At 42.8% G+C, this 26,051-nt stretch overlaps 1 protein-coding gene across 1 annotated transcript in view; it reads right to left on the reverse strand.

Annotated features, from left to right (window-relative positions):
• The window catches only part of steep1 (STING1 ER exit protein 1), a 58,644-nt gene that overhangs the window by 29,121 nt on the left and 3,472 nt on the right, over window positions 1-26,051 (reverse strand). The window contains exons 2-4 of the mRNA XM_072595493.1: window positions 5,827-5,944; window positions 5,342-5,383; window positions 307-445 (exon numbers count right to left, since the gene is read on the reverse strand). Coding sequence (XP_072451594.1) covers window positions 307-445; window positions 5,342-5,383; window positions 5,827-5,944 — 299 coding nt within the window. The remainder of the gene's footprint in view (window positions 1-306; window positions 446-5,341; window positions 5,384-5,826; window positions 5,945-26,051) is intronic.

Genomic DNA, 26,051 nt, shown 5'->3' on the forward strand with positions numbered 1-26,051 from the left:
GGTGCATTAGCAGAGGGAAATGGGGACTGGGAGGGTTACTCTTCAGAGGGTTGGTGTAGACTTGTTGGGCCAAAGGGCCGGTTTCCACGCTGTAGGGAATCTAATCTAATCTTTAGTATCTTCTTTGCGAGAACAACATTAAACTATTTTGGGATATTTCTTTCCTTTATTCGTCTATTATCCACATCTCAGCTTTCTACTGAAAATAAATGTTGATGTTAGGTGACCCTTTAATTGTCTGAACAGTTGACAGAAAATTGCAATAAATAAATATTCAACATTTCTCCCTTATTTTTAAAGGATTACCTTCTTTGGTGGTTCCTGCTTTTGGCTGTAAATACTCGTGGTGCCAAATCCTTGTCCAAACTTCACCAAAGCACCATCTACAATAAATGTAACGGGAGTATTCTTCTGTTGATGCTGATAAAAGAGGAGCAGTCCACATCTGCAAAGTTGCACAGTGATTACACTTTTCCAGGTTTTTTAACAACTAAGAGATAAACAAATATCTAGAAGCCTTAAGTGTGTGAAATTTCAAAAATAAACTAAATACTTAGAAAAGACAGTACATCTTTTAAATCAACAGCTAAAAGATAATTAAAATCTTAAATAATCAAAAGAAAATTAAAAGTTTATAATCGCCTCCTTACAGTTTATTCTCAAAATTCTACTGCTTCTTTCAGAATTTTTCAGCTGGTTATGAAAGGAACATGGTGTGGTTTCATGTAAACAACTGAAGCACGCACAGCAAAAATAAAGTGCTATAAACATGAAAATACAGTTTAAAATAAAAGGGCAGGTCAACACTGTCAAAAACTGAAATGATTTAATAAAGGTTTGTCATGGGCCAAACATTCCTTTACTGTTAACAATTTAACGTCAAGACTTCCATTAAACAAAATCAAGAAATTCCAATTTAACTGTTTATTTTGGTCATCATCTCTTCAAATGTTTCCTCCTTCTATCCAAGGAATGAAATAAATCAAACACAACAGATGTATTTTACAAATGAGGTGGGCTAAATAACTCTTGACATTGAAGAAAAATTCCTTTTGTAGTTCCTAAACATTAAGGAATGTATTATACCACAGGCACTTTTTGGATTATTTTTGCCTGCTGTGATATTAAACTTTTTTGAAGCTTCACAATGTTGAAAAGACTTTATGTAGTCACATTGTTTTCATTCTACTACTCATTTGACTTGATTCTTGAAATGCAGGAGCTTAAAATGAGCTTGCTTCCTGCACTACCCTTTTAACCTTGCAAAGGGGACCATTTCAACTGCCTTTGAAATCTTATAATCTGATGAACAAATTCACTGTAACTTTTATTAATAATTCAATAAACTTTCATGTTTTAAAAACAGTTTAAATTACAGAAGAGTAAGTTCTAGAGGTCTCAGGATATAATGGTGGATAAATCTCCACAACCTGATCTAATGTATCCCAGAATGCTGTGGAAAGGAAGATAGGAAATTACAAGACCCCTTCCAGAAATTTAACAATCCCACAACACCAGGTTATAGTGTAACAGGTTTATTTGCAAGCACTAGCTTTTGGAGCATTGCTCCTTCATCAGGTGGTTGTGCCTCATGACTTGAGGGTGGCTAATGTTGTACCTTTGTTTAAGAAAGATTGTAAGGAGAAATCAGGGAACTACAGACATGTGAGTCTGACTTTGGTTGTGGGTAAATTGTTGGAAATTATTATAAAAAATAGGATTTATGGCCATTTAGATATGCAAAAACTGATTAGGGATAATCAGCATAGTTTTGTGTGAGGAGAATAGTGTCTCGCAAACTCGATTGAGTTTTTTGAGGAGGTTACCAAAAAGGTTGATGATGACAGATGTTGTTTACTTGGATTTTAGTAAAGCCTTTGACAAGGTTCCACATGGTAGACTAATTAGTAAAGTTAGGTCACATGAGATTCAGGGTGAGCTTGCCAATTGGATACATAATCGGTTTAATGACAGGAGAGAGTGTAATGGTGGAGGGTTGTTTTTCGGACTGGAAGCCTGTGACCAGCGGTATTCCACAGGGATTGGTTCTGTGTCCTCTTTGTTTGTAATTTATATAAATGATTTGGATGAGAAGATAGAGGACATGGTTAGTAAGTTTGCGAATGACACCAAAATTGGTGGACTAGTAGACAGTGGAGAAGGTTTCTAAGACTACAGAAGGATTTTGATCAAATGGGTCAATGGCAGATGGAGGTCAATCTGGAGAAGTTCAAGGTATTGCATTTTGGTACAACAAACAAGGGTAGGGCTTATACAATTAATGGGTGGTGTTTTAGTACAGAGGGACCCAGGGATGCAGGTACATAATTCTTTAAAGTTTGCGTCACACGTAGATATGATGGTTAAAAAGGCATTTGGCATGCTTGCCTTCATTGCTCAGTCCTTGGAGTATAGCAGTTGGGATGTTATGTTGAGGTTACAAATAACATTGGGGAGGCCTCTTCTGGAATACTGTGTTCAGTTCTGTTCACCCATGATATAGGAAGGATATTATCAAGTTGGAGAGGGTTCAGAAGAGATGTTGCAAGGTATGGAAGATTTGAGTTATAAAAGAAAGGCTGGATAGGCTGGGACTTTTTTCACTCAAGTGTGGGCAGTTGCAAGGTGACCTTATAGAAGTTTATAAAATAATGAGAGGTATAGATAGAGTTAATGGTAGTTGTCATTTACCCAAATTGAAGAATTTCAAGACTAAGACTTTTAAAGGTGAGAGAGGAGAGACATTTATAATAGACGGAAGAGGCAAATTTCTTTTACACAGAGGATGGTTTGCATGTGGAATAAACTTCCTGAGGGAATGGTGGTTGTGGGTACAATTACAATATTTAAAAGACATTTGGATGGATACATGAATAGAAAAGGTTTGGAGGGATATGGGCCAGGAACAGGCAGGTGGGATTAGTTTAGTTTGGGATCATGATTGGCACGGACTGGTTGGCCCGAAGGGTCGGTTTCCGTGCCTCTATGACATTATGAAAACCATAAAATATAACTTCAAACTTTCCAAAATTCAAAGCAGTCTAGGAGTTGAATGCTGTTCTTAATTCTCAGGATAATATTCTAGCTTATGCACAACCCCAGATAAAATAGAAGAGAAAGCCTTTTACCTAAAAGGCCATTCTTTTCATCCATCAAGCCTCCACCTTTTCAGCACTAGGAGTTATTTCATTGTTATTATTACCCTGTACTTGCTTTTTGTTTTCATCATGCACTCTAAATATGCCCTCCTTCGCCTATTTCGCTTCTTCATATATGCATCTCGCTCAAAACTTCCAGTTGTCAAGCCTAATTCATTCTTATCCAAATGAAAATGGTGAAATTCTAACTTTCCACTTAAAAAATTGACAGGCTATGCAGCAGAGTTTCAGCCTTGGGTGTAACTGACTGTCCTGACGTAAGTTGCACTGGATTTTAGTCTTCCTTACATTTTTTCTCCTCAAATTCATTTGCATATCACTAAACACACAGACTGCTACGTTCCATTGCAGTTGGGCAATGTTTCTGACTGATTTTTAAAGAACCCTGGAGTCATTTATATAAAGCAGTTAAAATAGGTTTATCACAAGAAAAAAGCAATTTGATCAAACTGTCTAGGCCACCACGAGTAACCTGATTTTAAATAACTGAAAGGTAATTAAATAAAACCAGCTGCTAGTTTCTAAATAGATTCAAGTAAAATCATATTAAAAAGCTTTTTAAAAAGTTTTTTTTTCAGTGTCCATGCATTTAAAAAGAAAGCTTAGCATTTAGGTCTTCCTTGGAGGCCTGCAAGCTGCGGCTATTAGTGGAAATTCAAATGGTATTTAATCCAATATAGGGCTTTGGTCACAGGGCTGGTTCCTTATAGAACGCTTTCTCACCTGGCATGTAAGATCACACTTAAGCTGCACCTAAAATTTTGAGATCCTTTGCACAAGTTTCATCAACTTAAGAAAAACTGAGACAAAAAAAAACCCTGTACAACTGAACAGAAATCTTGACTCATTTTATTTTTAAAACATAGTTAAAGATAGTGCAATATTTCATCTAATTGCTCAGTGGGTAACGGTAATGACATTTAGGTTGGAAGTCAATTTATTCTCAGCAATCTATAATTTATTCCAAGAAGAGTAGCCAGTGCACAGAAACATGAAATGCCTGAATACAAATAGTGATACTTCCATATAAACTCCAATCAAATCCTTCCAACTAAAACTAAAGTCTTAACTATCTAGTTTCTTCTTGAAAAGAACGTGCAACTAAATAGTGAATTTCACATGTTTTGGACATCTCGAAATGCTTCACAATCAATTTCATGTCGTCAAATGTGCAGGCATTTGGCAAGTGCCAAGGTTCCACAAACAACGAGAAAAGCTAAACAACTTTGACTTTGATAAAAGTAACTGCAGCCAAGGGATAAATGTACATCCGAAAGATCCAAGTTTACATCCACCCATGCAAGGAGGAGAGGTTGTCTATTTTATCTCTCATCCAAAAATGACTCCTTCCACAAAGCAATACCTAAGTGCTGCACTCAACTAGATGAAATGCCCTTGTTTTTGCAATGCAGCTTGAATGCAAAGCCTTTTGATAAAGGGTGCTACCACGAACATTTTACAGAATTCAGTATTTGTAGAATATTCCCCTTTCTCTCCCTTCAACCCCCTATTCCACCACATGCTTTGGAAATTGCTCCCTATTTCTCTTAATTTATATCCATAACTTCTCATTAGTATCCAGCTATATCTTACATTTCTCTCGAAATAAAAGATTTTTAACCACATAGAATGGTTGTCAAAGTCACTATAAATGAAACATATTGAGAACTGTGAAAAAGATAAACATAACACTTTCTCAAACCCACTGTTTGCTGATAATTCAATTCTACATTCATCAGCCTCCTCCAGATTGCATGACCTCAACAGTCATGGCTACTAGTGTTCTCACAGTTTAAAAGGGAACCATTTTATTTGACATCTTCCATTAGAAAATAAAAACGTTGTTACTTTCAATTCTTGGAACAAGTAATTTTCTGCTAATTTTTCACACATATTAAAATTAACAGTATCATCTTGCCTTAAATTTCATTTGCTTGTCACAGAGTCTTACTATTTCTTCCATTGTTAAAGCTGCTTTCATGAAACTTCAACATTTCTTAAGCTTATAAAATTGTCACTACCATGACAGTGCTATTCCCCAAGAGTGTAGCACTTTAAACCAGAGAGCCACCACTGTTGATCCCATTTTATTTCCGAACGCACTTGATCTCAACTCCCCATGTGCAACACCACTGTTGGACTGACAAAAATGATTCAATTATAACTAAATGACAGGTACTTACTTTCCACATTTTTTCCTGAATTGTTTTTCTATTCCTTGTGGCCTACAAACAGGAAGAATAAAACGATGAATGTTTTAACCGATCAGACTCATTCAGAATTCACATTTGCACATAACTTGTAACATGACCCTGACTTGTTTCAAGAAAGTAATGAAAGAAATGGAAATTACTTCTGCAATTCAATTACTCACAACCATATGTGCTGGTTAGTTATCTCTTAAGACTTCTTTATATGAAGAAGATCTTGCAAATCTCTCTTCATAACCTTAGCTACTCAAGTGCCTGCATCACAGATGATTTCTTTTATAATTAAATCATAAAGTGATGTTTTTCTGAGGGCAATACCACTTCACAGCAGACAGTAAAATCTTTTGCCCAGGAATCTGTCATACTGCAACAGTTCACTGTTGATTCAAGTGTAGACACTTTTATTTTCAACTACCCAAAGAACATTACCACTACCCAAAAAGACACAGCCAACTTACCGTCGAAGATAAATGCTCTCATCTTCCTCAATATTACAGAACTTATGAGCATGCTTGGATGCATCAATAACACGTGCTCGGTCTTGCGGTCTCATGGGCAGTTTCTCCAAATGACAATCTAATGAAAGCAATAAAAAAAGTTAAACATATAAACTTCATTTCTTGATCACTTCTTAAATAGTCTGAGACTGAGTCACATAAACCAGAAAACTCTCAAATTTTATCCTAATCTATACAGCATTCATGGATTTCAGCAAAGGGGCAGAAGGTAAGGGTGTCTTCGCGGTCCTGGGTTAGGAAATTAGTGGAGGAAAATAAAACATTAGGTACGATTCCTGCTTCATTCACAATCAAACAGCCTACCAACATTAATCATCTGAATTGTACATGAAGCATCATCTCAATGGTGAGTCATCAGAAGTTTGCAGTCACTGAAGTAAAAATGTGTTTGTAATAAGAGGGGAGTAAATGTGACAGAATGGGGGGAAAATTAAGAAACAGATCTTTTTGTGAAAATGCACATTTACCTGTAATCCTAGTAAGGAAAGATACATCATTTTTTGCTTTCAATCTTGCGATATCATTGAATCCCAAAGTGAAAGGGGTCATATTGCAAGATCCTTCAAGTTGCAACTCAAACAATAACCAATTTAGAAACAAATTGTAATAGGGTAGGAGGCCCTCTAGATTGACTGATTTGAGAGAGGTATCTTAAAACCAGGACACATTGACACACAGGTGGGTTCTACATCAAACAATCACATTTTTAGGAGTGGTAATGGAAGCAAAAAAATAGCCTCTGAAAACTATACCAAATATTCATTTATGAATCATTCCAATAGCTTACTTTCAATGGAGTCCATTGAAAACTAGGTAAAAACAATGACTGCAGATGCTGGAAACCAGATTCTGGATTAGTGGTGCTGGAAGAGCACAGCAGTTCAGGCAGTATCCAAACAGCAGCGAAATAGACGTTTCAGGCATAAAGGCAATGAGCCTGAAGCGTGGAGAGATAAGCTAGAGGAGGGTGGGGGGTGGGGAGAAAGTAGCATAGAGTACAATGGGTGAGTGGGGGAGGGGATGAAGGTGATAGGTCAGGGAGGAGGGGGTGGAGTGGATAGGTGGAAAAGGAGATAGGCAGGTAGGACAAGTCCTGACAAGTCATGGGGACAGTGCTGAGCTGGAAGTTTGGAACTAGGGGGAGGTGGGGGAAGGGGAAATGAGGAAACTGTTGATGTCCACATTGATGACCTGGGGTTGAAGTGTTCCGAGGCGGAAGATGAGGCGTTCTTCCTCCAGGCGCCTGGTGGTGAGGGAGCAGCGGTGAAGGATGCCCAGGACCTCCATATCCTCAGCAGAGAGGGAGGGGGAGTTGAAATGTTGGGTCACGGGACAGTGTGGTTGATTGGTGCGAGTGTCCCGGAGATGTTCCCTAAAGCGCTCTGCTAGGAGGCGCCCAGTCTCCCCAATGTAGAGGAGACCGCATCGGGAGCAACGGATACAATAAATGATATTAGTGGATGTGCAAGTAAAACTTTGATGGATGTGGAAGGCTCTTTTAGTGCCTTGGATAGAGGTGAGGGAGGAGGTGTGGGCGTAGGTTTTACAGTTCCTGCGGTGGCAGGGGAAAGTGCCAGGATGGGAGGGTGGGTTGTAGGGGGGCGTGGACCTGACCAGGTAGTCACGGAGAGAACGGTCTTTGCGGAAGGCGGAAAGGGGTGGGGAGGGAAATATATCCCTGGTGGTGGGGTCTTTTTGGAGGTGGCGGAAATGTCGGTGGATGATTTGGTTTATGTGAAGGTTGGTAGGATGGAAGGTGAGCACCAGGGGCGTTCTGCCCTTGTTACAGTTGGGGGGGGTGAGGTCTGAGGGCGGAGGTGCGGGATGTGGACGAGATGCGTTGGAGGGAATCTTTAACCACGTGGGAAGGGAAATTGCGATCTCTAAAGGAGGCGGCAATCTGGTGTGTTCTGTGGTGGAACTGGTCCTCCTGGGAGCAGATACGGCAGAGGCGGAGAAATTGGGAATATGGGATGGCATTTTTGCAAGAGGTAGGGTGGGAAGAGGCGGAATCCACGTAGCTGTGGGAGTCGGTGGGTTTGTAAAAAATGTCAGTGTCAAGTCAGTCGTCATTAATGGAGATGGAGAGGTCCAGGAAGGGGAGGGAGGTGTCAGAGATGGTCCAGGTAAATTTAAGGTCAGGGTGGAATATGTTGGTGAAGCTGATGAATTGCTCAACCTCCTTGCGGGAGCACGAGGTGGCGCCAATGCAGTCATCAATGTAGCGGAGGAAGAGGTGGGGAGTGGTGCCGGTGTAATTACCATTGAAAACTACTTTAACAGCAAGCAAAACAAGCATGTCACCCTGGTGATAAATAATAAAAAGGTGGAGAATTTAATAAAATACAACTGAAATTCAAAGGCTAAATCATAAGAACATAACTAGCAGGAGGAATAGGTCATCAGGGACTTCGAGCCTGCTCTGCCATTCAATGAGATCATGGCTGATCTTTTCGTGAACTCAGCGCCACTTACCCACACTCTCATCATATCCCTTAATTCCTATATTGTTCAAAGAAAAAACTACCTTAGCTTTAAAAACATTTACTGAAGTCGCTTCAACTACTTCCCTGGGCAAGGAATTCCATAGATATACAACCCTTTGGGTGAAGACGTGGCTTCACAATTCAGTCCTAAATCTGCTCCCTCTAATCTTGAGGCTATGCCCTCTTGTCCTAGTTTCACCTGCCAGTAGAACATCCTCTCTACTTCCAACTTAATTCCCTTCATAATTTTACATGTTTTTATAAGTCTTCTGCGTTCTAATGAATAAAATCCAGTCTACTCAGTCTCTCCTCATAAACCAACCATTTCAATTCTGGAATCAACCAGGTGAACCTCCTCTGCACTCCCTCCAGTGCCAGTACGCCCTTTAGTATGCCAGTAAGGCGTCCAAAACAGCATGCAATACTCCACATGTGGCCTCACCAGCCTACTGTACAGCTGCAACATAACCTCCCTGCTATTAAACTCCATCCCTTTAGCAATGAAGGACAAACTTCAATTTGTTTTCCTCATTATTTGTTGTACCTGCAGACCAACCCTCTGTTTCATGCACAAGGACACCCAAGTCCCTCTGTATAGCAGCATGATGTAACTTTTTACCATTCAAGTAACGACCCTTTTTACTGTTACTCCTACCAAAATGGATGACTTCACATTTATTATCATATTCCATCTGCCAGACCTTTGCCTACTCAAAGTATCCATGTTCCTCTGCAAAGTTTCACAGTCCTCTGCATACTTTGCTTTGCCACTCATCTTAGTGTCATCTGCAAACTTTGACACACTACATGTGGTCCCCAACTCCAAATTATCTATATAAATTGTGAATAATTGTGGTCCCAACACCAATCCCTGAGGTACACCACTAGTCACTGATTGCCAGCCAGAATAGCACTCATTTATTCCCACTTTTTGTTTCCTGTTAGTCAACCAATCCTCTATCCATGCTAACACATTATCTGTAATGTCATGCATCCTTATCTTATGCAGCAGCCTGTCAAAGGCCTTTTGGAAATCTAGGTACACCACATCCACTGGATCCCCATTGTCCACCTTGCTCGTAATGTCTTCACAGAATTCCAAAAGATTAGTTAAGTATGACCTGCCCTTCGTGAAACCATGCTGTGTCCACCTAACGTAACAATTTCTATCGAGATGCCTTGCTATTTCATCCTTGGTAATAGACTTAAGCATCTTCCCCACGACTGAGGTTAATCTAACCAGTCTATAATTCCCATCTTTTGTCTACCTCCCTTTTTAAATAGTGGTGTCACATTTGCTGTTTTCCAAACTGCTGGAACTGCCCCAGAGTCCAGTGAATTTTGGAAAATTACCGCCAGTGGACTTGCTATTTCTCCCTCCATCTCTTTTAGTACCCTGGGATGCATTCCATCAGGGTCAGGAGACTTGTCTATCCTTAGCTCCATTAGCTTGCCCAACACTACCTCTTCCATAATAACAATTGTTTCCAGGTCCTCACCTACTTTTGTCTCTTTGTCAATTTCTGGCATGTTATTAGTGTACTCCACTGTGAAGACCGACACAAAATACCTGTTCAATGCCTTGGCTAGTTCATCATACCCCATGACTAAATGCCCCTTCTCATCCTCTGAAGGATGAATGTTTACTTTAGCCACTCATTTTCTTTTTACATATTTATAGAAACTTTTGCTAGCTGTCTTTATATTCTGTGCTAGTTTTTTCTCGTGTTCTATCTTACTTTTCTTTATAGCTCTTTTTGTGGCTTTCTGTTGACTAGAAGTTTTCCCAATTTTCTAGTTTCCTGCTGATCTTGACTACTTTGTATGCCTTCTTTTTCAATTTGATTGCCTCTCTTATTTAGTTAGACACCCATGGCATATTATCCCTTTTCTTTGGAATATATTTTTGATGAGCACTTTGAAAAATTGCTTTGAAAGTTCTTCACTGCTCGTCAACTGTCCCACCATAAAATCTGTGTTTCCAGTCTACTTTAGCCAAGTCCTCCCTCATTCTATTGCAGTCTCCTTTGTTTAAGCACAGGACATCGGTGTTGAATTTTATCTTCACACTCTCCATCTGTATTCTAAATTCAATCATAGTGATTGCTCTTTCCAAGTGGATGAGTCAAAGAGTGTGGTGCGGAAAAGCACAGCCAGTCAGGCAGCATCCGGGGAGCAGGGGAATCAATGTTTCGAGCATAAGCTTTTCGTCAGGGATGAAGGGGTAGTCCAAGGGGGCTGAGAGATAAATGGGAGTGGGGTGGGACTGAAGGGGATGGAGCTGAGAATACGAGAGGTAGATGAAGTTGGGGGTGAAGGTGATAGATCGGAGAGGAGAGTGGAGCGGATAGGTGGGAAGGAAGATGGACAGGTGAAGAGGGCGGTGCCAAATTGGAAGGTTGGATCTGGGATAAGGTCGGGGGGGGGAGGAAATGAGGAAACTGGTGAAATCCACATTGATCCTGTGTGGTTGGAGTGTCCCAAGGTAGATGATAAGGCGTTCTTCCTCCAGGCATAGGGTAGTTAAGGGTTTGTCAGTGGAGGAGGCCCAGGACCTGCATGTCCTTGGCAGAGTGGGAGGGGGATCTAAAGCATTGGATTCCAGGGCAGTGGGGTTGTTTCATGTGCATGTCCTGGAGATGTTCTCTGAAGCATTCCACAAGTTGGTGTCCTGTCTCCCCAGTGTACAGGAGACCACATCGGGAGCAACAAATACTGTAGATCATGTGTGTGGAAGTGCAGGTAAATCTCTTGAGCCATTGGACAGAGGTGGGGGAGTGTGAGCGCAGATTTTGCAATTCTTGAGGTGGCAGGAGAAGATGCCAGGAGGGAGGGTGGGTTGGTGGGGGCCTGGACCTAACAAGGGAGTCGCGGAGGGAAAGCTCCTTACAGAACGCAGATAGGGGTGGAGAGGGAAATATATCCCTGGTGGTGGAGTCTTTTTTTTCTAGGTTGTGAAAAGGGCAGAGGCTAATGCAATGTATCCGGAGATTGTTGGGGTGGATGGTAAGGACCAGGGGGTGGGTTTTCTGTCATTGTTGGGGGTGGAGGGGTAGGTTCGAGAGCAAAGGTGCGGGAAGTAGATGAGTTGCACTGGAGGGCATCATCGACCAAGTCGGAGGGGAATTTGCGATCTTTGAAGAAGGTGGACATCTGGTGTGTTCTGCTTTGGAACTGGGCCTCCTGGGAGCAGATGCAATGGAGGTAGAGGAATAGGGAATAAGGGATATTGTTTTTACACGAGTCAGGGTGGGAGGTGGTGTAGTACAGGTATATGTGGGAGGTGATGGGTTTACCTATCCACTCCACCCTCCTCTCTGATCTATTACCTTCACCCCCAACTTCATCCACCTATCGCATTCTCAGCTATCTTCCCCTCAGGGCCGTCCCCCCTCCCATTTATCTCTCAGCCCCCTTGGGCCACCCCTTCATTCCTGATGAAGAGCTTATGCTCGAATCTCCTGTTCCTCGGATGCTGCCTGACCGGCTGTGCATTTTCAGCACCACAGTCTTCGACTCTGATCTCCAATATTTGCAGTCTTCACTTTCTCCCCTTTTCAAGAGGATCCCTAACGGATTAGATTAGATTCCCTACAATGTGGAAACAGGCCCTTCAGCCCAACCAGTCCACACCAGCCTTCTGAAGAGTAACCCATCCAGACCCATTTCCCTCTGACTAATACACCTAGCACTATGGGCAATTTAGCATGGCCAATCCACGTGACCGGCACATCTTTAGACTGTGGGAGGAAACTGGAGCACCCGGAGGAAACCCACGCACACACGGGGAGAATGTGCAGAACTCCACACAGACAGTCTGCCTGAGGCTGGAATCGAACCCGGGACCCTGGTGCTGTGAGATCATTAATTATTCCTGTCTCATTACAAAGGACCAGATCTAGGATAGCTTGCTCCCTTGTCTGTTCCATTACATACTGTTCGAAAAAAACTATCAGGGATACACTCAACAAACTCCTGCTCAAGGCTACCTTGATCGAGCTGGTTCGACCAACCGACATGATTAGATTAGATTCCCTACAGTGTGGAAACAGGCCCTTCGGCTCAACAAGTCCACACCGACCCTCCAAAGAGCAACCCACCCAGACCTATTCCCCTACATTTACCCCTGACTAATCCATCTAACACTACAGGCAATTTAGCACAGCCAATTCACCTGACCAACACATCTTTGGACTGTGGGAGGAAACTGGAGCAAACCCACGCAGACACGGGGAGAACGTGCAAACTCCACATGGACAGTTGCCCGAGGCGGGAATTGAACCCAGGTCCCTGGCGCTGTGATGCAGCAGTGCTAACCACTGAGCCACCATGCCACCCCAAACATGTAGATTAAAATCCATGATAATTGCCGTACCATTTTTACAGGCATTACTTATTTCTTTGTTTATTGCCTGCCCCAAAGTGATGTTATTATCATCACCAGCCTATCAGGGACTTCTTCTTCTTAGAATTTCTAATTTCCACCCAAATGGATTAAACCTTATTCTCCACAGAACCTATATAATCTCTCAGCACTGCCCTAACGTCATCCTTGAATATCAGAGCTACACCACCTGGATATTTAACTCCCAATTATGACCATCCTGTACCTAAATGACTACTAAATCATATTCATTCGCGACGATTTGTGCCGTTAACTGATCAAACTTGTTACAAATGCCGTGAGCATTCAGGTAAAGTGCCCTTATGCTAGTTTTCTTACCCTCATGATTTCCAACATCTCTAATAATATCTCCCGAATTAGCTTTCCTTTTTACTTCTTTCATAGTGTGCCTTAAACGTAAACCCTCCTGCACACATGCTAACCTGCTGCTTAACTTTTTGTTGACCATCATACTTTGTTTTCCCTTTCCCTTCTTCCTGACTCACTAGTTTAAAGACCTGGTGACCACCCTATTTATACTTTTTGCTAGAACACTGGATCCAGATCAGTGAAAACATGCATTTCCCGGGTTGGTCAGAAATATTAACAGGCGTGCAAAACTGTTTAAAATTCACTCAAGGGGAGGATCCAAGATGGCGACGTCCTGGGAGAATCATGTTCGCTGGGCTCCACGTTGCAACACTGACCTGACCGAGAGCCAGAACCCATCCAAAACATTTGATTGTGCGTAACAACACAGCAAAGGAGCTGGAAACCTGAAAAAGTTTACTTACCTGTGTCCTTGCAGCTGGAGAATGCCAAAGAAAGGAGAAAGCTCACCAGGGGTGGGGCCACCGTCCAACCCTCTGAAGCAGCGGGTTTGCTTACTCACCAAACCCTGGTTGAGGACCTGGTGAAATCCTGTGAGGTCCTGGGGAGGCAGATCCAGGAAAAAATTGAAGAAAAATTGGCTCCTGTAGCTGCTATGCCACAAGACCTGGGAAGAAGGACCGATGGGCTTGAGCGCTGGGCTGGAGGGGTAGACGCAGAGGCAGAGACTGACTCCTCCAACAGCCGGATTGAAGCCCTGGAAACACAGGTCCGGGGTCTGTTACATCTGGTAGACGATCTCAAAAACAGGGGCAGAAGAGAGAACTTGCACATTGTTGGCATACCAGAGAGGATGGAAGGTGAGCTGCCAGTGGAGTTCTTCTAGGAGTGGTTCCCAGAGTCCCTTGGCTTGGAGGCTCAGAAGGGAAGGATAACAACTGAAAAGGAGCCCACCAGATTGCTGCACGAAAGCCACATGCAAATCATGCCCTGTCCAGGTAAGGTTCCATCATTATAAAGATAAGCCGTGGGTCGTGGAAGGCTCTAGAACCCAGGGGAGGGAACTGAAAGTATTGGTAAGTGGTGGCTCCAGGGTCATGTTTTTACAAGACTTCTTGGCTACAATGGTCTGGAAAAAGAAGTCCTACGATGGCATCAAGAGGAGATTGAGATAGCTTGGGATCCAGTATTCTTTAAGATATCCAGCGGTCCTTCAGATCAATTATAATGGATCCATATGTTTGTTCGACTCATCAGAGAAAGCGAAGAACTTTGTGGACACGATAGCTTGAGTCGAACAGCCGAATAGACGGAGAGGACAGAGCTGTTTGGATTTGCTTTTCTTTAAAAAGGACTTGGTGGAGTCTCCTTTTCTGGTAATAAGTTGCGTGAAATGATGCCCGGGATGAATAGAGTATTTATTTCTAATTTCTAAGTTATGTTAAGGGATGTTATGTCTACAGTCCTAACCTTGCTCTTGGGTTTTTTTTCTCTACCGGGTGGTCGGTGTATGTGGTGTCACCCTAGCTGGTAGGAGTCAAGAGGGCGGTTGGGATGGTTAGTAGGGTTGTAGGATGTGTAGGTACCCCCTTCAAATGGTACCCTCACCCTGATGCATTGCCCTCCATGCCTTGACAGAATTGATGACTATTGGGCTATGGCAATATTCCATAGCTGTTACTTTGGTTAGACCCTCTGCATGTTATTCTAATTATTTGGTTAGTCTCCAGCACCACCTTATTTTTAATTTTTTGTAGTTATCTCTCTGCCTCGATTAATCAGATTATAGATTATCCCTTCACTTGTGATTCAGCTGTTGACACTTTACTCACACCGTCTGACACTCTTGATCACCTGCAGACTTTTATTATTCAGCCTGTTGACATTCCATTCACACCATTTGTATGACCTTTTGCTCTCTCCAATTATAAATTCTGTGCCAGTGTGCTTTTCTTCATCTAACCTTACGAAGGAGCAACTCTCCGAAAGCTTGTGATTTGAAATAAACTTGGTGGACTAAAACCTGGTGTCGTGTGACTTCTGACCTTGCTTAAAATGTTACAGGAGGTTCTGACTCAATCATCCTTTCAAATAGTAACTTCACCATCTGAATGAAAAAAAAATCTTCTCAACTCTTCCGTTAGTCTTCTGCTTTACATTAAAGCAATGTCTGCCACTAATGGAAAAAGTGCCTTCTATCTACCACCCCCAAGCTCCTCATAATAGAGCCATAATCTTGTATATCTCTAGGAGGTTCCCTCTCATCCTTCGCCACTGGAAGGAAAACAATCCCAACCTGTTTATTCGTTCTTTGTAGTTCACACCATCCAGTCCAGGCAGCATGCTGGTAAATCGTTTTTGCATCCTCTCTAGTGCAATTACATTTATAATGCGTTTCTAGAGACACGTGCTGTACTCCAGTTATGGCTTAACAATTTATACAGTTCCAGCATAGCCTCTTAGCTCTTATATTCAATGCCTCAGTGAATAAAGGCAAATATTCCACATGCTTTCTTAATCACCTTATTTGCTTGCCCTGCTACATTCAGGAATCTATGGATATTCACAATGAGGTCCCTCTGATCTTCAGTATTTTCCAAGTTCCTCCCATTTATTGTATAATCCCTTACCTCGTTAGGCCTCCCCAAGTGCATTACCTCACACCTTTTTAGGTTGAACATTTCCCATTGCTCTGCCCAGCTGACCAGTCCCTTGATTTCCTCCTGCAGTTTACAGTTATCCTCCTCACTATTTACCAGTAGCACTGGTATCTGTTGCACTCTATGTCTAGGAGTTACTGGCAGATCACTTCTCCTCCACTTGTAGCACCTGGCATAGTTGCTGTTCTATTAAGCCTGGATTGCCAAGGGTTGGAATTCGTAGTTAGCTCCTTCTGTCAAACACCCTAGACTCACAGAAATCAGGATACCACTATCAGAAGATGAGCTCTCCTGATATCCATGGAGAAAATGAGAAAAGATCGCTAAGAGCTCAGGTATTCCAGTACCTTTCTCTCTTGTCCAGAGTGCTCTTTTAAAACTAAGAAAATGACGCAGAGCAAACTGGCAGGCACCCATCAGTTTAGATGAAGGTGACAGTTACAACACTGCTGAGAGTACCCTTTCAGGAGAATACTGCTTGAAGTGATGGCCATCAATATCAATTAATTGTATCACTCAGAGCTGGGGAGTCTATTTCCATTACGTGTAACTGTGACATAAACTCTACTTTAAGATTATGATTCAACAACACCGACCAAAGTTTGAAGGGGTAGTTCAAAATCAATTCCTAGCCAGTAGTTTGTTTATACTGGTGAATAACAAATGTAACAAATCAGAGGCTTAGCCAAACTTCTTGCACACAAACTTAGCCAAAATTCCAAAGCTGCAGTCCACCCAATAGGTTTTACAACATCCTGAGAAAATTTCTGCGCTCAAGACATTTATCACTAACTTTAGGAGTACATTAGCTCCAAAAAAATCACGAAAAGATGTGCTTACATGGAACTCGAATGGCATTTTGTTGGAGCTGCACTCATCCAGGCAACTGGGGAATAATCTAACTTGTACCTTGATGATGGATGAGCTTTAGGGAGATAAGAGGCACGTTATGTGCTACAGGATTTATATGGCTAGCTCAGCTTAGCGTCTGGTCAATGATAATCACCTAAGGTTTCTGACAATGGGCAATTCAGTGATTGAATGTCATAGAGCAGTACAGGATGGAAACAGACCTTTTGGTCCAACTCGTCCATGCCAACCAGATATCCTATATTAATCTAGTCCCATTTGCCAGCATTTGGTCTATAAGCCTACAAAACCCTTCCTATTCATATACCCATCCAAATGCGTTTTAAATGTTGTCATTGTCACCACCACTTTCTCTAGCAGCTCATTCCATACATACACACCCTTTGCATTCAAAGTGTTGTTTTTCTGGCAGTGTCTGATGAACTCTTAATGGCCCTTGAAAATCCAGGGGAGATGGTATAAATCACATGCCGTGCCCTACACATATTCACAGCAGCTCTCCAAAGTGAACAGCCTCTGGCATGTTAGAATGACATAGGGAAGGGAAATTGGCAAGTCAGATCCATAACTTCAGGAATGTCAAGGAAAAAGGCTTACATTTTCTCATGTTGGCAAAGATAATTGGTTGGCACTATTGCACAAATTTCACTTGCCATGCAAGACGTGGATATTGTTCAGGTCTTGCTCCATTTAAGCATGGGCTGTTTCAGTACCTGAGAAGTTGCAAATGGCGCTGAACATTATACAATCATTAGTGAATACTCCCACTTCTGACCTTTTTGGAGGAAAGGTCATCGATGAAGCAGCTGAAGATGGCTGGTTCTAGGACACTGTCCAGAAGAACTTTTTGTTGAGCTATCCTGGGACTAGGTATGACTTCAACTGGCGTAGAGTTAGCCCCAATTGCTAAGAACCCCAGTTTTGCATAGGCTCCTTCATACCCCACACGGTCAACCATCAACCTACTTTATAACAACATATTTTCTTCTCTGACATTTGATTCCTAGTTTCTGCTTAAATGTATCTAAACTAGTTGCCTCAACCACTTCCTGTGGCAATTAGTATCACCTTCTCACCACTTTCTGGGCAAATTACTTCTTTCTGTATTCTCTACAGGCTTTCTCATTGACTATCTTATGTTTGCTATCCCCCAATTATGCCATTCCCACAAAGCAAAATGGATCCACTCAATCAAAACTTTCACAATTTCAGGCACCCCCTCAGCCTTCTTTTTGCTACAGAGAGCAGCGACTGAGCCTATCAATCCATTTCTGATATGTATTCACACAAACTTTTGATTTCAACTTTGTAGATCTTCACTGCATCCTCTCCAGTGCCTTCAGTGTAAATGTGGGACCTAACCCCAGGGGCCTCAACATCTCCAGTAGCCATGGTGCCAACGAGGGTGCTGCACCTATTAAGCAGACCCTCAACATGTGGGGGCCCTCCAAAACGAAGGGTGGTGGTGGATGGCTGAGAATGTCATCCCAGCCAAGAAGGCAACGAGATCAACCACCTGCTCCACTGCAGTTGCAAGCACAGGAATCATACAGAAAAGCAAGACAGTGGGGAGGGTGATGGCTCAGTGATAATCGCTAGACTATTAACCCAGAGATCCAGGTAACATTCTGGCGCCCTGGGTTCGAATCACACCATGGCAAAAGATGTTGAACTGAAAGTCTAATGATGACCATAAAACCACTATCAATTGTCAGGAAAAGTCCATCTGGTTCAATAATGTTCTTTAGGGAAGGAAACTGCTGCTCTGACCCATCAAGTTTAAATCTGACTCAAGACCCACAGCAATGTGATTAACTCTGAACTGAGTCTGGGCAATTAGAGATTGTCAATAAATGCTGGTCTAGCCAACAATGCCTTCATCCCATGAACAAATTAAAATAAACACAGCAAAAATAGCACTTCGATGTACTTGAGGTTCAAGTACTGTTTCTAATCACTCATGATTCCTGCTCTCTCAACAGACTTCCAGTGTGGGAGCAGAACGTTTTTGGCCAGATCCTCAGCTCTGTCAAGGCACCCAGTGAACCTGGCCACAAGTTGCAGAATTGTTAGAAGGAAAAGGTGTCCATCTGCATTAAACTGAACCTTTACTGCACTGAAATTGAAATGGCATCGGGGTGATCAATGATGCCCTCACTATATAAGGAAAGGAATCTCAGGCTACCAGAGCCCCTTGCTGGGGCATGCTGCAAGGTTCCACCAGATCACATTGCATTGAAATGAATTGAAACACAATAGCAAATCATAAAGCAGCTGGAAAGTAAAGATCCCTTCACAGTTATTTATTAAATTAAATCTCTACTGAAGCTATAGCTGCTTTAGAAAAAGCTACTATAAGCTCTACTTGTGGAATTTTCACAAAAGCAGATCAAAACCTGCTGGACTGAAGAGATAACTAATGAGCAATAGACAGAATATTAATAGTTTGCTGTTGAGCATGGTGTTTGTTCGATTTACTTTATCTGCAGTCAGCAACTAATATTTCCGCACTCAAAGAATTAATTTTGTTTTCATGTTATCAAACATTATTAAGGCCCTGTATTTTGAAAGTATTGGGTAAAAAAAACTTTCTCTATCACTTGGTAGTACAGAACTTGTTGAATACTGAAAAGACTGATACGCTACCAAAGCTTATCTTGCAGTGACCAAGAATACAAGAATGCTACATTTCAAACTTTCACAACAATTCATATGACAGGAGAAAAGATGAGACAGAAAGCATTAGGGAACTTCAGTCTCTGCTTCTGAGTAATTCAAAAGAAACCACAAGGCTTGAGCATATTACTTTTGTTTGCAGAGAATTGGTACCAGATTATGAATGTATCTTTGGAGAGACAGCAGAGTCAATGCTTCAAGTTCAGTGACCCTCCTTCAGAACTGGAATTGAAGAAGGGTCACTGGATCCAAAATGCTGACTCTGCATTTTCACCACATATGATTCTAGACCTGCCAGGTTTCTCCAACTTCTGCTTTTGTTTCAGATTTCCAGCATCCAGTTTCTTTTTTTTTCGATTGTGAAAGTGCCTTGCTTTTAGCAAACCTAAATAAGCCACATGCTGAGCTCTACTGATTATCTTAAATTTGTCGTTAGTGTCTGAACTGAAGGGAATTTATATTTGCCAGGAAATGGTGTTGGAGAGACTGTTAGGTCTGAAGTCCCCAGGACCTGATGGTCTACATCCCAGGCTACTGAAGGAGATGGCTGTAGAAATCGTGGATGCATTGGTGATCATTTTCCAATGTTCTATAGATTCAGGATCAGTTCCTGCGGATTGACGGGTAGCTAATGTAGTCCCACTTTTTAAGAAAGAAGGGAGAGAGAAAACAGGGAATTATAGACCAGTTAGTCTGACCTCAGTGGTGGGAAAGATGCTGGAGTCAATTATAAAGGATGAAATTACGACACATCTGGATTGCAGTAACAGGATAGGTCAGAGTCAGCATGGATTTATGAAGGGGAAATCATGCTTGACTAATCTTCTGGAATTTTTTGATTGATTCACATTCCCTGCCTGTTCAAGTATCTGTCTAAATGCTTCTGAAACATTGCAATCAAGTCTGCTTCTACCACCTCTCCGGGAAGCATGTTGCAGGAACTACTACTCTCTGTCTAAAAAACCTGCCTTGCATATCTCCTTTAACCACTGTGCCTCTCACCTTAACCTAACTCCTTAGTATCTGACATTTCCATTCTGGGGAAAAAGACTCTTGAGTATTCACCCTATGCCTCTCAATTATATATACATCTATCAGGTCTTCCCTCAGCCTTTGATACTCTAGCGAAAACAATCCAGGCTTGTCCAACTTCTCCTTATACCTAATATACTTCAATCCAGGCAAGATCCTCTTCAAAGCCTCCACATTCTTGATAGTGTGACAATCAGAACTACACACAATACTCCAAATGTAACCTAACTAAAGCTTTATGCAGCTGCAACATGACTTGCCAACTTTTATATGCAATGTCCTCACCAATGAAGCCAAGCATGCCAAATGCCTTCTTATAAGACCATAAGTCATAAGGGCAGAATTAGACCATTTGAAATTGGAGGTGTAGTGGACAGCGAAGAGGGTTACCTCAGATTACAACAGGATGGGCCAATGGGCTGAGAAGTGGCAGATGGAGTTTAATTCAGATAAATGTGAAATGCTGCATTTTGGGAAAGCAAATCTTAGCAGGACTTATACACTTAATGGTAAGGTCCTAGGGACCGTTGCTGAGCAAAGAGACCTTGGAGTGCAGGTTCATAGCTCCTTGAAAGTGGAGTCGCAGGTAGATAGGATAGTGAAGGCGGCATTTGGTATACTTTCCTTTATTGGTCAGAGTAGAGTACAGGATTTGGAAGGTCATGTTGCGGCTGTACAGAACATTGGTTAGGCCACTGTTGGAATATTGCATGCAATTCTGGTCTCCTTCCTATCAGTAAGATTTGGTGAAACTTGAAAGGGTTCAGAAAAGATTTACAAGGATGTTGCCAGGGTTGGATTTCTGAGCTACAGGGAGAGGCCGAACAGGCTGGGTCTGTTTTCCCTGGAGCGTCGGAGGCTGAGGGGTGATCTTATAGAGGTTTACAAAACTATGAGGGGCATGGATAGGATAAATAGACAAAGTCTTTTCCGTGCGGTTTGGGAGTCCAGAACTAGAGGGCATAGGTTTAGGATGAGAGAGGAAAGATATAAAAGAGACCCAAGGGGCAATTTTTTCACGCAGAGGGTGGTACGTGTATGGAATGAGCTGCCAGAGGATGTGGTACAATTGCAACATTTAAGAGGCATTTGGATGGGTATATGAATAGGAAGGGTTTGGAAGGATATGGGCCGGGTGCTGGCAGGTGGCACTAGATTGGGTTGCGATATCTGGTCAGCATGGAGGGGTTGGACCAAAGGGTCTGTTTCCATGCTATATATTTCTATAATTCTATGACCATTGGGTCTGCTCCACTATTCGATCATGGGTGGTATGTTTCTCAACCCCATTCCCCTCCTTTCTCCCCGCAATCTTTGATGCTCTTCCCTATCAAGAACCTATCTACCGCTGTATTAAATACACTCAATGACTTGGCCTCCACAGCCCTCTGCAACAATGAATTCCACAGATTCACCATCCTCTAACAGAAGAAATTCCTCCTCATCTCAGGTGTAAAGGGTCATCCCTCCACTCGGAGGTTGTGCCCTTGAGCGCCGGCTTCTCCCACGTCTACTCAATTCAAGCCTTCCCATATACAGGTAGAAGATCCTTTATCCAAACATCCAAAAACCGAAAAGCTGTGAAATGCAAAGAAGTTTTGTGAAGATTTTTTCTCATTAACAAGGTTGATTGGCGAGCAAACAGTTAACCCAAGTCGACACCCACTGAACGCGTGTCACTCAGATGCGATGTGGGGGGCGTGGCCAAGCACCGATTGGCCTCGGGTTTCTCGGTGAATGCTCCAAGTTGACACTGACCCAATGCATGTCACTCAGATGCGATGTGGTGGTGTTTTGTGGTGGGGGGGGGCATGGCCAAGCACGTTCTTACTTAGAAGTCTGCTTCTCTGGTAAGATTTTTTTTTAATTTCACCATTAAACTGCCACTTATTCTGAAAACCAAAAAGTTCCAAATTCCAAAAAACAGCTGGTCCAGAGCATTTCAGATCAAGGATCTTCTACCTGTACCATAAGTTTCAATGAGATCCCCCTTCATTATTCGATAGAAACAAAAACAGAAGCTGCTGGAAAAGCTCAATTGGTCTGGCAGCATCTGTGAAAAGAAATCAGAATTAATGCTTTGGGTCCGGCTCAGAACTCAGAAGAACACTGCCCACCACAACTCTTCTATGACCAAGCCGATTTTGTATCCAACCTACCAACTCACCATGGATTCCAGGTGAGTTAATCTTCTTGACCTGTCTACCATGGGGGCCTTGTCAAATGCTTCAATATCAACTGCAATTAAACTTCAAATTATCATGGAAAGGTGAAGTATCTCAAAAGTTTGAACAGATGCAGTGGAGCTATGCGGACAATCCATGAGGATCCTGACAGAGGCAGTCAGTATCACCAAGAGGAGTGGGCAAGTCATGGACCCTGAGACAAGCAGTCAGCATTATCAAGAGCAGCAGGCAAGAGAAGGACCTGTGACAGGCAGTCAAAAATAGAGCTGGAGACTTCATCATCAACACATATGCACAATCGGGCAGGCTGACAGCAACATGGACGTCACGTTAAATGGAAACGTTAAATCGCTAAGCTGCATGACATCTTCAGCACCCCTGCAGACAGAGCGCACTGTAGATACACCAGGTCATGGCCAGATGGGTCTCTCCACACAAGGATAAATTTCCTGTTTATGTCCCACACATTCTCAGTCAGATCCAATGATGCCAAGCTGGTGTTCTTCTCTGACCACTGCTTCCTGCTGGCCGATTATCACCAGGATAAATCAGCAAGCTGGCAAGGAAATGTGGAAGTTGAACATGAAATTGCTGACCCCGGAAAACATTGAGGAGCTCAAAAGGGATTACACAGGTTGGAGAACTGTGAAGCCCGTCTTTGAGTCTCCAGCAGACTGGTGGGAAACAGACAAGGAGAACATCGAGGGCTTCTTTATTCTCAAAGCTGCTCAGAAGGTGAGAGCGCAATGGGGAAAACTGTCTAAAGTCCACAAAAGTACTCAGAACCTACTCCTCCTGCAGATGATGGGGTTGAAGTCACGGAAGATCTCATGGTGAAGGGACAGCAAGCCTTGCTCTTTGCCTCGGAAGCCTCCAAGATAAAAATCCAATCCAGGGGTTGCACCAAGGAGCAGGAAGAGATGTGCTCTTGTTTTTTCTCCCAGAAGGTGCACAGGAAGAGCTCTGTGCTCAGCAGCCTCAAGGAAGAAGATGGCTCAATAATATCATTTCAGTCTGACATCCCGAGAATCAGCAAATCCCATTATGTCAAACTGTATGACACGAAGCCCACAGACAGCACAGCCTCCCAGATATTTCTATTCTCTAACACGGAGGTTCTAGATGACATTACTTGGGAGAGGGTGGATCAGCCATATTTTTTATTTCAAAAATATACTTTATTCATAAAATGTTTTGAGTTTCTGTACAATTGGTGGTGCCAATCATAGGCGCACCTTGCATTTCTTTACATAGAGAGATCGGAATTAATCATTCGTATATACAGATCTATACGTTTACCATCCATATATTTAGTGGAGGCTTCAGCGGAGCCCACTTACTGAGTGGGCCCCCTGTTCTTCTTTGGCCAGCAGACGTTGTTACATGATGGTCTTTCCCCATTGTGCCTTGGCGGCAGCTGCCCCAAGCTTCAGCACATCCCTCAACACGTAGTCCTGGACCTTGGAATATGACAGTCTGCAACAGTCAGGGCCAGCTCCTTCAGCTGGAAGATCAACAGGTTTCGGACAGACCAAAGAGTATCTTTGACCGAATTGATGATCCTCCAGGCACAGTTGATGCTCATCTCGGTGTGCATCCCAGGGAACACACCGTAGAGCACAGAGTCCCGCGTCACGGAGCTGCTTGGGACGAACCTCGACAAACACCACTGCATTCCTCTCCAGACTTCCTTTGCATAGGCACATTCCAGAGGGTGGTGTGTGACAGTCTCGTCCCCCTCGCAGCCACTTCCTCTGGATGTGCTGACCAAGGCCCTAAAGTCCTTAGAAAAGAATAAAACTCCCCAAAGCAACAGCTTACTGGCCAAGCCACTTTCAGCTCCATGGGACTTGACTGACGAGGTCCTGTTGGAGGCGTATACTTCAGTCAGTTACCACGTGCGAATCCATGAGGAAAGGCATCATTAGCCTCATCCACAAGCAGAAGGAGGAGGGGGAGGAAATTAGAAATGGCCGACTAATTTCACTTTTGAACGCAGATTAAAAAATGTCATAGCCAACTAGGTGAAGCTCTGTGATCAGTGATTCACCCCAACCAAAACAAAAAAAAAAAATCCAACACAGGTTCTTACAGAACAGATGTAAGAGAGAGGGAGGATCAGCATGGACCTGCTTCTTTGGGTCCAGCAGCTCCACAACAACTGTGCCATACCAGGCAGGAGAACCTCAGAGCCTCACACTATACTTTGACAGGATATCACACCCACATATGGGATGCGCTTTACAAAAGGGGCTATGGGGAGGGAATCTGCAATTGGATCTGACTGTTCTACATCAACATCGTTGGGAGGCAATGGCCTAGTGGTTTTATTACTAACCTATCAATGTAAAAACTCAGCTAATGTCCTGGGTTCGGATCCTACCATGGTGGACTTTGAATTCAATAAAAAATCTGGAATTAAGGGTCTAATGATAACCATGAATCTATTGTTGCAGAAAAACCCATCTGGTTCACTAATGTCCTTTAGGGAACAAAATCTACACCAACATCGTTAGTGCTGGCTCAGTTAATGAGTGAAAATCAGAAAGTTTCCTGATCAAATCAGGCAGGGCTGCCCATTCTCTCCTGCTTTATTTGTGAGTTGTACCCAATGCCACCCTCATCCTGATGGCTACCTTGGCATGTGACTGCATCAAGTGCGCATAGACTCTCAGTACGCAAGCACTAAGTACCACTTTGAACTGAGAGTCTACCTGTCTCCGGTGTTGCGAAGGAGGTGACTGGCCTCGTTTCCATGGTATGCGTCACATAGTTGGACCCTTCCATATCACCTGTCCTTCCTGGAGAAATTTGTAAAGAAAAACACATTTGACCACAGGTCCATCAGGAAGAGGTCTGTACGTAGCATCCTCAAGACGCTGCAGGAAAAGGAGAGGGTGGATCCTTTAGCAGACTGTCAAGGTCATTTAGCAGAATGGCTTATCACCAGAATTTTCCAACAAGCACCAAGGCATTAGTTTGCTGGTGGTGAGAAGGACACTATCAGCGATATGCTTCATGTACACCCGGACTCTGTGCACCCACTGCACACTGCCCTCAAAGCGCTGCATGGTGGGGTAGAGACTGTCACACATCCCTGCTAGAATAGGAGTTGGGATCAAGTCTGGAGAAGGATGGTTTTTGTCTAGGTTTATCCCACACAACTCTATGATGCAGGAGTCTGTACTCTATGGTCTGTGCCCCAGGACAAACAGTGTTATGGACCATGCCAAGCCCCCTCAAACCATTTCAAGGAAGTAGGCCGGATCCTAACTTTGCTAGTCGCTTTAAGTAGGTGTGAAGTGGATATTCCAGGAGTGATGCAGCTGGCCCAACCACTTAGGTTTAATCAAAAACAGAAAGATCACCGAATTAAACACATACAAAAGAGAACAGAATATGGAATAACTTTACCCGTCTGAAAACCCATAAATTATCCCAACTTAATGATGCTGTTACAAATACTTGTAACAATCCCCATAAACACCCCTTTACAAAAAAAGAAAAAAACCCAATACAGGTTCTTACAGAAGAGATGTAA

This window comes from Chiloscyllium punctatum, chromosome 25 (genome assembly GCF_047496795.1).
Source record: "Chiloscyllium punctatum isolate Juve2018m chromosome 25, sChiPun1.3, whole genome shotgun sequence".
Classification (NCBI taxonomy): Eukaryota; Metazoa; Chordata; class Chondrichthyes; order Orectolobiformes; family Hemiscylliidae; genus Chiloscyllium; species Chiloscyllium punctatum.